This window comes from Muscardinus avellanarius (assembly GCF_963383645.1).
Source record: "Muscardinus avellanarius genome assembly, chromosome: 14".
NCBI lineage: Eukaryota > Metazoa > Chordata > Mammalia > Rodentia > Gliridae > Muscardinus > Muscardinus avellanarius.
The window spans coordinates 43,022,050-43,034,094 of record NC_137800.1 but is presented as its reverse complement, the minus strand read 5'-3'; the positions used below and the strand labels follow the sequence as shown (position 1 = coordinate 43,034,094).

At 34.3% G+C, this 12,045-nt stretch overlaps 1 protein-coding gene across 1 annotated transcript in view; it reads left to right on the top strand.

Moving 5' to 3' along the window:
* The window catches only part of TUSC3 (tumor suppressor candidate 3), a gene marked incomplete at its 3' end in the record, with an annotated part of 159,697 nt that extends 148,629 nt beyond the window's left edge, over positions 1-11,068 (top strand). Inside the window, exons 8-9 of the mRNA XM_080710637.1 lie at positions 7,420-7,494; positions 10,974-11,068. Of these exons, the coding sequence (XP_080566763.1) occupies positions 7,420-7,494; positions 10,974-11,068 (170 nt within the window). The remainder of the gene's footprint in view (positions 1-7,419; positions 7,495-10,973) is intronic.
* Positions 11,069-12,045: the final 977 nt, after the last annotated feature.

The window sequence follows — 12,045 nt, the reverse complement described above, 5'->3', positions numbered from 1 at the left end:
GTAGTGCACGTTTGTAATCCCAGTACTTGGGACACTCAGACAGGAGGATCACAGGTTTGCAGACAGCCTTGGCTACTTAGTGAGGCCCTCTGTAACCTAGTGAGACCTTAATTCAAAATAAAAAATAGAGCCAGGTATGGTAATACACACTTGTAATCCCAGCATTTGGGAGGCTGAGACAGGGGGATCACAGTTCGAGAACAGCCTCAGATATTACTTAGTGAGGCCCTGTTTCAAAATAAAGAATAAAAAAATAGGGCTGGGGGTGTAGCTCAGAGGTAGAATGCCCCTGAGTTCCATCCCCAGTATGCAAAGAAAAAAAATAATAAAAAATATGGCTGGAATGTGGCTCAGAGGTAGAATGCTCCTGGGTTTCATCCCCAGTAGCACACATGAAAAAAGTTAACTTGAAATTTGCTTTTCTTACTAATACACTTCTAAATATGACACAATAAAATAGACATGAAAATGTAAGTAGTGTTTTTATTTTCATAAACCAGCAATTTCGCCTTCCACTTAAATGACTATTTACTGAAATGTATAATTTAACTACTCTACAGTTGTTTCTACCAATAGATAACCAGGTTAATGGCACATGAGGTGGGAGAAATGTCATTTAAAACTTTATTTAAAATCCAAAACAGGCTAAACTATAGTCAATGTCCCCTGGTCATGGGCAGGAATGTTTCTACTTAATTTGCCAAGATGTGGCATATGTGCCAGTGGATATAATATATGAGTTCTAGGACTGGCTTTATTGTCAACTATATAAAGTCTTACACGACACCATCTCTTAATTCTATACCTTCTATAAGTTCTGGGATCACAGGATGACAGGAATTATCAGTTGGAAGTCAAAGTATGGATACAAAATCATACTAGCAATAATATTTTATGTCTTAATATTTTTATAGAGATTACATTTTGTTTCTATAAGAAAAACATTTGTTTTGTATTCATTATGAAAGAATTTCTCATTGCATTTATTTCCCATCTGTGACAAAGAGCAAATGTTTCTCTTATTTTAATGTGTTGTATCCAAGGAGAAATATACTATACTAAAGAAGAAAATTAATGATGGATGGAAGTTGAAGATAATTTTAGATTTAGATTCCTTTAAGTATTTTATAATGTACTAACATGTTTTCAGCATCTGTTCCTATTTATCTTTAAATTGACAAAATCCTGATTCTCTCTCTAGAAGCAACAGTAAATTTACCATCATATGTGATACAGAATGAATCATAAAGTAGATACAGATGTATTTGTTACTAGTTCTTGTAGGATGTTTATTGACTTTGGGTATTATATGTAATTTACATAGATAGCAGCTTATGTGGAATAATGTCAGTATATTGACTATTTAAGCAGTAGCAAAATGATCTACAGGGTCAGCAAAGAAACGAGTATGCGCAGTAGTTGAAATATATATTGTTGAGATATTAATAGAAACTGGCAAATGGGTTTGTAAACTGAACTAAGTGTGTGTAAGGTGCATAGAAAGGTGTGTGTGTGTGTGTGTGTGTGTGTGTGTGTGTGTGTTGCACAGAAAGTTAATTTAAGGACCTTTCTCTTTTAATATTGAGACTCTTCAGTAAGACACAGGTCACTACACCCATCAATCTAGTGGCAGGAAAGAATTTGTTTTCCCACAGTTACATAGTCTTTTCAGATTAGTGGGGGATATTGTTTTTATTTATTTGTTTGTTTGTTTTTGTGGTGGTGGGTATTGAACCCAGGGCATTTATCTCCGAGCTACACCCCAGCCCCATATTTTTTGTTCTTTATTTTGAAACACAGTCTCACTAAGTTGCTGAGAGCCTCACTAAGTAGCTCAGGCTGGCTGCAAACCCAAATCCTCCTATTTCAGCTTCCTAAGCACTGGGGTTACAGGTGTGCGCCACCATGCTCGGCTTTAGTGGGGGTTTTAATAGTCACTCAATCTTGTATCTAGTGACAGAAAGGCTACGTATGTATTAAGCATGGCAGATGATTGTGTAGTTGCTTTTTCTGTCTAAAAACTAACATTTGTATGCTATATACATGGCACTTCTCTTTCCAAATGTTAAGTGTTGTGTAGGCTCACTTCTAGCCAAAGAGATTTTAGTCAATGCAATGAAAAGATAAATGAGTCTTAAGTCTCAAACTCCTTAAATTAAAAGAGAGGGCAGGTTAACAAGTTTAAAACCATTTGAGTTTAATTCCTATGTTGCAATTACCACCAGCAAGTTGAAAATAGGCCAGCTGCACTTTCCTTATTATAGCCCAGAAAAATCACTTCTGTGCTCATACCTGTTTGCAGTATATTTTACCTTGGGTTAGACACAGCTGTGCCTGGTAATCCCTGTAGTTTAAAATTGCTACATTATAGTTGTATGCTCAGGAGTTTACTAAATTCTCTCATTTCTTTATTTTCAAGAAAGAATAAAGCTAACTTTCTTTGTGGCATTGCATGAGAGCCTCTGTAGCAGGGGTTGCACAACAAAAAACCAACATAGGCCAAAGCCAGCTTGTCTACTATTCCCGCAAGGAACATTTTTTATTAGAACATAGCCACACCCATTCTTCTGTACATTGTCTGTGGGTGACAAGATTATCTCATTTTACTATTAAGAACTTTTGATCCACTTCATTTTATATGATTATTTAGTCTATCACGTTAAAGTCCCATACACTGCAGTTGACATTTGTGTTTTTAGTATTCCACTATTATAAATTATCCTTAAATAAATGATTTTTCTTTTTTTCAACCTTAAAGGAAAATTAAGTTGCACACCCACTGTGAAAGAAAAAACAAAGACTGTCTTACAAAAGTGAGATATCTACCTTGAAAACACATATTCTAATAAGTACGTGGAAATGGCAGCTGAGGTGGTTTTATAAACAGAAAACGCATTGGTTGATACGTGACACTGGATGACAAGAATAGCACAGATTTTTCATTGCACATGACTCATGTATATTATACATTGTGGGCGAAGAATCACAAAATCAGGAAAAGCCTTTCCTAGGCTTCTTTATTTTCTTTAGAGCATCAGAGAGTTGGCAGATGCCTGCTGTGCCAGGTCAGAGTGACCAAGGTAGTTGCAGTCAAATGCCTCAAGTTTCCTCTGGGTCTCAAAATTCTTTTGACATTTTGAAACATTTCTCAATTGGTGTATTTAGTTCTGGGGGATATTTTACGTATTGTCTTATTTATTTAGGAATAGCTTCATAGGAGTAGAGTTGTCTGGCACATTCCTGGAATATGCATCTATTTCTGGAATACATAGTGATCATTGAGATCTGCTGAGCTTTCCGACATGTTGAAACCTCGAAATGTTTGTTAGTCTTGAGATTTCTATAACTTTCTTGCCTTCTTTACTGTAGGGATTTTGCTCATTATATGAACTCTTATATAATCTGAAAAATGCTTTAACGTTATTTCATTTGTTCCCAACAAAAATCAGTAAATTATGAGAATTTGATTCAAAGCCACCAGAAATATATAGAGATAATATAAAAGCAAAATTATAATCTCGATAGGCATGCTTGAGGTAGCAGTTTGTGAATAATTTTCAAACTTTACTTGGAAATTCTGCAGCATGAATATGTTTTGAAGTAGCAAAAGTTGTTTTAATGTTCTATGCTTTATGAAAAAATGTTTTTCTGTTTAGCATAAAGATTTTTATACTAAAATCAAGCTAGCTATTTTTATTCCTTTGCCCCAACTCTGACTATCATTTTCATCTATCCTGATGCCATTCTTTGTCATTTATCTTATGCTGTTTGCACCTTTCATTCACTAGTTTGAAACTTTGAGAAAGTTGTTTAGACCTCTTTGGGCTTCAGTTTTCTGTAAACCGATATGTACATCAAAGACTTGTTGGTCCTGCTAAGAGAGTAAGTAAAAGTTCTACCCTTTAGGGGCTAACATTGTAGTGGTATTAAAAAAAAGCAATAGGTAAAAACAAAGGACAAACAGTCTGAATGTTCTTTCAAAACTAATGTTATAAAAATAAGATAAAGCAAATAAGAAGGGCAAAGGCAGCTTATCTGATCAATTTGTGTGTGTGTGTGTGTGTGTGTGTGTGTGTGTGTGTGTTACTGGGGATGGAACCCAGGGGCTCTTCTACCTCCCAGACCTATTTTATATTTTATATTTTACTTGGAAACAGGGTCTCACTAAGTTGCTGGCAGCCTCACTCAGTAGCTGAGGCTGGCTTCGAACCTGTGTGATCCTCCTGTTTCAGCTTCCCAAGTGCTGGGATTATAAGTGTGCATCACCACGCCCTGCTGATCATTCATTTTGAAGAGACCTGATGGAACTGAGGGAATGAGTTTCAGGACTTCTGGAGAAGAGCGTTTCAGGCAGTAGGAGTAACAAGTGAAGGACTCTGAGGCAGAGGGCACCTGACTTGGAGGAATAGTGAGGAGAATGAGTAGGCATAGACACGAGCAGAGCAGTCTAGCCTTGGGCTGAGGGACAGAGCATGTCTGGCTTGGAGGTTAGTTTCAGGTCTTCAAGCCTTTATTCAGAATGAGTCAGAAAGCTATTGCAGTAAGAATCACGTTAAGCAATAAAAGAAAAGGCTAGAGATATTTCCAAGACCTAGGAATAGGAATTAATTTTATAAGCAACAAACAATTAAAATTCTTTATTAATTTTTCTAATTTTTTGGTGCATTGTATTCATACATCTTAATGGGTGGAGACAGACATGCACACATTACTCAATTAGGCCTTGCCCAGTTCCCGCCCCATTCCCTCCCCCTCCCTCTTTCTCATGTTTGGCTTAATGATCGGCATTGATATGTTTGTTAAAGTACCTCATGTGCATTAGAGAATGTCCCTCTTCCTCCCTCCCATCTCCTCAGTTAGGTCGCCTTATTGCTCATCTATAGTATCTCCTTCTTCATCTAGCGTTCTTCTTAGAACCCTATTTCTCCCTCCTTCCGCATATTAGGGAAAGCATCCAATTTCTTATTCATAAAGGAAAATAATCACTAAATGGCCATGTTAAAATTAAAGCCTTCTTCATGAGAAAACAATTTAAAAGAAAAGCATGTTTTATCACATTGAGCCTCATTATGATGTATAATTGGAATGTACTAATAATTTTAAAAATATAAACCATAAAGTTGAAGAATCTGTATGCAACACTTTAACGTTGATACTCAGAAAAAAAAAAAAAAGAGAAAGATATCTTACAAATTCATGAAAAAAGGAAGATATGAGCTGGGCGTCGGGGTGCACCCTTGTAATCCCAGCATTCGGGAGGCTGAGACCTGGGGATCACGGTTCATGGACAGCCTCAGCTACTTAGTGAGGCCCTTTGCAACTCAGTGGGACCCGGTTTCAAAATAAAGAATAAAAAATAGGGCAGGGGCTTTAGTTCGGAAGTCGAATGCCCCGTGGTTTCTATCCTCAGACCCGCAAAAAAAAAAAAAAAAAAAGAGAAGGTATGTTTAATTGGGCAAAAAGTAATTACAAAAGATTAAATTAAAAAGAGGAATGGAACGCCTGGTGTGGTGCACACTTGTGATCCCCGCGCTTGGAAGACAGAGACAGTAGGATCGCGCAGGTTCGAAGCCAGCCGCGCTGGCTTAAGAGAACCTGTTTCAAAAAAAAAAAAAAAAGTATAAAATAGGTCTGGGAGTGTAGCCCGGAGGTAGAAGGGCTTCAAGGAAGCCCCGTACCACCAAGAAAAAAAAAAAAAAAGAGGGATGGACATATCAAAATATAGCCAGACTTAAGTTTGATAAAAGCATTCTGATAATACTATGTTAGTAAAAAAAGGAAAGTAGAAATTCTTACATTGTTCGGTGCCCCCCCCCCCGCCCTCCCGGATTGAACAGCCAGGGGCATTCTTCCTCTGAGCTACGCCCTCTCAGCCCCTTTTTTGTTTGTTTGTTTGTTTGTTTGTTTGTTTGTTTGTTTTTTGGTGGTACTGGGTTTGGTGGTACTGGAGGTAGAAACTCTTCTACCTCCGGGCTACGCTCCCAGACCTATTTTTATACTTTTTTTCATTTGGAAACAGGTTCTCTTAAGCCAATACTGCTGGCTTCAAACCTGCCCGATCCTCCTGTCTCAGCCTCCCAAGCTGGGGATTAAAAGCGTGCTCCACCATGCCTGGCTTGTATTTTGAAACAGGGTCTCCCTTGGTTTGTGAATGTCTCACTAAGTGTCAAGCTTGGCCTCGAACTTGTGATTCACTTGTCTCAGCCTCTCAAGTACTGGGATTACAGGTGTGCATCACCATGCACAGCTCACTGTTCATTTTTAAAGCAATATATCTAGCAAATTTGAAAATACATATACTCAAAATTTCAAAAACTCTATGTCTATACATAAAGCCCTGGAAAATACTACTCATATACACTAAGAGAACCATAAATATATATTCTTCTCAGGAATATTTAAAATGGCAAACATTTGAGAACAACTTATATCTGAGTAAAATAACATAATAAAATGTGGCAGCCTCATGAAAATCATATAAGTTTCTTTAACAGCATTGTTTAGGAAAAGCAAATCAGTTTTCAACATAATGTAACAATTCAGAGGGAGAATGTTAGTGGAATAGGATACATCCAGTTATCATCCAATAAAAGATATTTTACTAATATACTTTTCACTGAGATCATGTCTATGTTTGTGTATTTATAGATTCATATTTGTGCACATGTATATTTATGTGCGTGTTGGAACCTGAGAATATTTTACAGTGTGGCTGCTTATTAAAATGGTTAGACATTTAGTTTTGTGAACTTTATTTTTCATGATTTTATTCATGAAATTGAGAGAAATGCTTAGCAGATATATTAATCATTAATAAATATTTGCTATATTGTAATATTTATAAGGATATATTGTCAAACTAAAATACTCTAGAAACCTGAACAAATTATCAATGGGTAAAATGTGTATTTGATCTATTACTACATGATTGAAACTCGGATAACACCTACATTTCAGTTGTTTTAAAACTGCACATTATTGATCCCTAAAAGATTCATGGTAGCATTTGGCATACGTCTCCTGTGTGGTAGGGAAGGGGAGAGGGCAGCATTGTCTACTGTTAAGATTTTAGAATACATTCTAAGTTTCTAGGATTGCCAATGAATTGTTACTGTTTTTATAAATGACTCATTTTTGTGTATAATGTAAAATGTTATAACTGGTTTTAAAGGTCGATAGAATTCATGTGTTATAAATGTCCTAGAATTTTAAGCATTTAAATTAGACTCAAAATTTTGCAACTTAAAGTTTCAAGTTATGTTAAAAATTAAGACTTAGAATGGTCATTTATAGTCAACTGCATTTATCTGTGCATTTGCAGTTAATCATTCTGTAACATTTTACTCATATCCAGGAAATTTAATAGATTTTACTCACATCTATTTGGTACTGGCACTGTTTCCTTGACAACTACCATAGATGCTGCTATCACCATGGGGATGGTTCTTCTAAATGAAGCAGCAACTTCCAAAGGAGATGTTGGAAAAAGACGGAGTAAGTCTCTGTTGGTATTTTTATTACTTTATTTTTAGCCTTAAGATTCTTTAAATCAAATGGGAATTATAGAAAAACTACTCATAAACATAAACTTCTAAAGAAGTGGTCTAGTTTGAAGAAGGTTAAGATGTTTTGTCCTTTTTTGTTTCTTGGTTGTATGTATGAATGTACTTGAAAATGTATTTCTTACAAAATGGGATTTGGATGATTTTCTGTACAGTTACGTGTAAAGGTGAGATGTCATTGATGCTCTGATCCATCCTTGCAGAAGCCATAGCCTGTGCTACAATATCCACACTAGAAAGAATATTGTGGGCAGTCTTCAAAAATCTTACTGGCGTGTAATATGTTCCTTATGCTAAGAGAATCAGTTATACATTAAAAGCCTAACTCAGATGGAGGAGGCTTCTGCAAAGGTTTTATATTCAAATGTTACCTTCTGATTCTCTCCACTTCTTTTATGAACATGGGCGGGAGGTATCTCTTGTTACTGTCTCTTCCAGGGGCTTTGCCTTTTCTCTTGATATACAAAGATCTACAACTCTGTCAAATTTCAGCTTCATCTTTTTAAGCAAGTCGACTGTTTTATCCTATGATGGGACTATTCTCCTCAGAGGGTTGTGGAAGACCAGATGTAGTTTTCTAAAGTAACAATTTTCACAGCTGAGAGAAAACACATAGAAATATCTTCTGCCCCGGAGAACATACATTAGGAAAGGACACAGGGCCTTAGAGTAGGGGTTTCCTGCCACAGACCTTTTTTATAATTAAATTTCTATCTGGTATTACACTTATACCTCCACAAGCCTATAATTAATTTTTCTCAATAAATTTTGCATTTCTGAACTCTTTTTATAACCCAGAATTTATGTGTAAAAGGCATAGGTATCTGAAAAAGACTAATAATTTATTAGTATATTTAAAATAAAACCCAGGCATTTTAATAAGATTTTTAACGAGTGTGATATGTAAATGAACCGTAGTAATTTCTGAATATGTAACTGTTAAGTGTTAAAATGTTTGAATGTAATGTATGGTCAAGATTGCCCTTGATTTTCTCATGATGTTATTGATACAGTGTTGTTAATTAACTACAAAAGAAATGAGCATATTACCTTGTTTAGTTAAGCATTGTTGAATATCACTTTATATCTTTCGAATAAATAACATCATGATGTTCTTGAGATTGGTAAGTCATGCTTATGAGGACAGTAGTAATATAATTACATAATTTGTCTTAAAAACCTGTCATGTTGAGGTAAGTAATAGTAATAGAAGTTATGTGGGAAATTTTTTAGTTTCCCAGTATCTACAATTACAAGTTTATAAAATCATTACTTCCAGCTTCCTTCTTGGTAGATGTTTCTATTGTATCTCCTACTCACACCACTTGCAGATCATTTGTGTGTAGATGTGTGTGTGTGTGAGAGAGGAAGAGAGCACGGTTCCCGTGAGCTGGAAAATGTATTTTAAAGTCATTCCTTTGGGATTCTGATGTGATTTCTGGTTTGGGTACCTTACAACGGTTGTGATTATTAATGTCCTGGTCGGAATGCTTATGAGATCAAGGCATTTTCTTCTTGCAGTGGGCTTCTTTCATGTGGGCTGACATGGTCCATCCACTAACCTCTCACCATAATCAGCCTCACTCCCTTCTCCACATATTAGTACTTGAGCAGCATAGTTTTGTTTCACTGTGTAGGTAAATAAATTCTGTTTTACTTGGTCTTATATATTAAACCTTATTGCCCATTTGAGCAGAACCTAATGAGGCTATAAATAGAAGCAAGGGAGTGAAAAATAAAAATTAAAGGTGATATAAAAGAAAAATATTTGATGAAATATCAATTTGGAATGGTATAATAAAAGTATTATGTAAGTAATTCTGGACTTAATAAGACCATTGTAATCAGTTGTTAATCTAGGGCCTGGTGTCTGATATACTTAGATATTGTACAGTTTTTTAAAGTGTTTTTCACTTACAATATTCAGTTTTTACTTTATTTTTTACCAATATTAATTTGAAGTAAACTGTACGAGTGTTGTCTGAAATGAAATGTCACAGAGGCTGCAATTGGATGCTTATATTAAATGCTATGTTTTGTAATTGGTACTCAAAACTTAGATATTTCTGCAGAGTTGAATGAAAACTGACCAGAAGATTAATGGGTCATATTTGACAGTGTCATAGTTTACCTACTCAGTTATTCGGGATTTTAATTAAACCTAGTTTCAATTATATGCTGGAAAAATGTTTAGAGATTATATTTTATCATTATTGAAGTATATTGATCTGTCTGATTATCCTATATCTCCTGTTTATATTTTTAATCTCTTTTCTCCTTTCTTTTCTTTCATAATAGTATTTTAGATTTTTTTCAAACTTTTAGAGTTCCCTGAATCTAATGAAAATATTTAAATATTTTGCAAATGTTTTATTTTTAAAAGATGTTTAGGTATTTCTTATTAAGCAATAATACTAATTTCTAATTTTGTAAAACAGATATAATTAAAATTTAGCTTATTTATATATATTTGTTTTAATTCATTCTAAACATACATTTGATTGGCTTATATTTTTAAGAATTTGAACTTTATAAGCATGTTACTTATTTTTATTATTAATGAGTCTTGTTCAATATGCAAAATATATACGTGAAAGAAACCTGCTATATTGTATTATCCATCTACTTCTGAGTAAAATCTTACCAACCATAATAAAAAGGAAATGGAAAAGAAAGAAAGTAATTTTTCTCATGTCAGCTTTCCTGGGACACAGTAATATTGAAAACCTATACCACAGGACATATAACATATGCCCTCTGTTCCTTTGAAAAGCAAATAACTGCAGTACTCTGACACTGTTTCCTGCTTTGCTTTGAAGGGGATGGTCTCCCCTTTGGCTCTCCCTGAGATCGTTTTTCCCCCCTCTGTCATCTTTATTTCTAGCCTCTGTACACTAAGATAAACTATTTCACAGTAACATGCTTAAGTGAAGCGATAATCTAACAGTAACTTAAAATTATATATATTTCTTTATGAATATTGCATGACATTCAACAAATAAAATTATATTTAGCATTCTAATAATGCAAATGCTCCTGCTATTATAGCCAATGCTTCATAATGCAGGCGCTGATAATCTTGTTTGTGGTTCATCATACATTTTCTTTTGTTTTGATCCCTCTGGGGCATTTTAGTACTTATAGGAACTCTGTAAGAGAAGAAAACTACCAGAAGACTTAGATCAGTCAATTTTGTTGTTTTCATACCCCAAATAGTACATTTTCATTGAGAAGAATGTGGAAAATAATGAATACATTGTATTGTGGATTATCTGGTTTGTTGTGCCTGTATGTGACATGAACTATTAAATGTAAGTATTCTGTAAAATTGAATGCATTTTTTAAAATATACATATTTGGGGTTTTACTGCATATTTTTAGACAGTAATGATATTTTCTCTCTTTTTCTAGTAATCTGCCTGGTGGGATTAGGCCTGGTGGTCTTCTTCTTCAGTTTTCTACTTTCGATATTTCGTTCCAAGTACCACGGCTATCCTTATAGGTAATATCTTTATACTAAACTGAATATTTTTATTTTTATGAAAACAGAATTTTAATGGTTAGAAGAAATTAAACTAAATCATTTGCCACATGGTTTTAAATGTAGTTAGCAATTTTTTAACATCTACCTGTGTTCAGCATAGTAGACTATACAAAGGAGATATAAAGCATAATTACTGTTGCTAAGTAAGGTATTGTTTCATTTCACTCCAGAGTGAAATTATCATGTGTTATATAATGTGTTATATATGAGTATAGATATTAACAGAACAAATTTTAAGTTTTATGAATTTCTTTGAAATTTCTTCCTATGGTTTGCCTATTCATCGTGATTTAGACTTTATTTGCAAGATTATTTTCTCATATAACTTATTATCAGTGTCTAATAATCATTGCATCATCCTTTGAATTCTGCAAATTTGTAACTTTTTTAAAGAAGAAAGGCCAACTTGAGAGGGAAAAATTAAATAATTAACTTTGGTCTCCAGAAGTCATCAGAATGAATATCTAATAAGATTTTCACTAGTATGATGTCAAAATTGCAAGTGGCGAGATGTTGAAAATTTATTCTGAGATCATGTTATTACAAAACTACACATTAACTGAAACACTACAGTAGATGTGTCAGATTATAGCTCTTCAGCTAATGAATTAGGCATATGCTTACTTTTTAACACTACTTGGCCCTCAATTTTTATAAAGAAATAACTTTTACTTTTTCTGGGGAATTCTTCTTATAGATTAACCTATCTTTTTCTATTACAAAGAGATAAAAGCCCTTTCTTTTCTTCCTCAGAGGTTTTGAAGACCCTTTTTGCTGACATAGTAGAACCAGTGATAGTTAGAAAATAAAAGCTTATAATACATTAATATACCTTCCCCACGTGAGCAGTGAATATTTTAAGAGAATTATATATATACATCATTCATGACAACAATACTTAGCATTATCTGGGGCAAAAATAATCTTGTAAAATGGAGA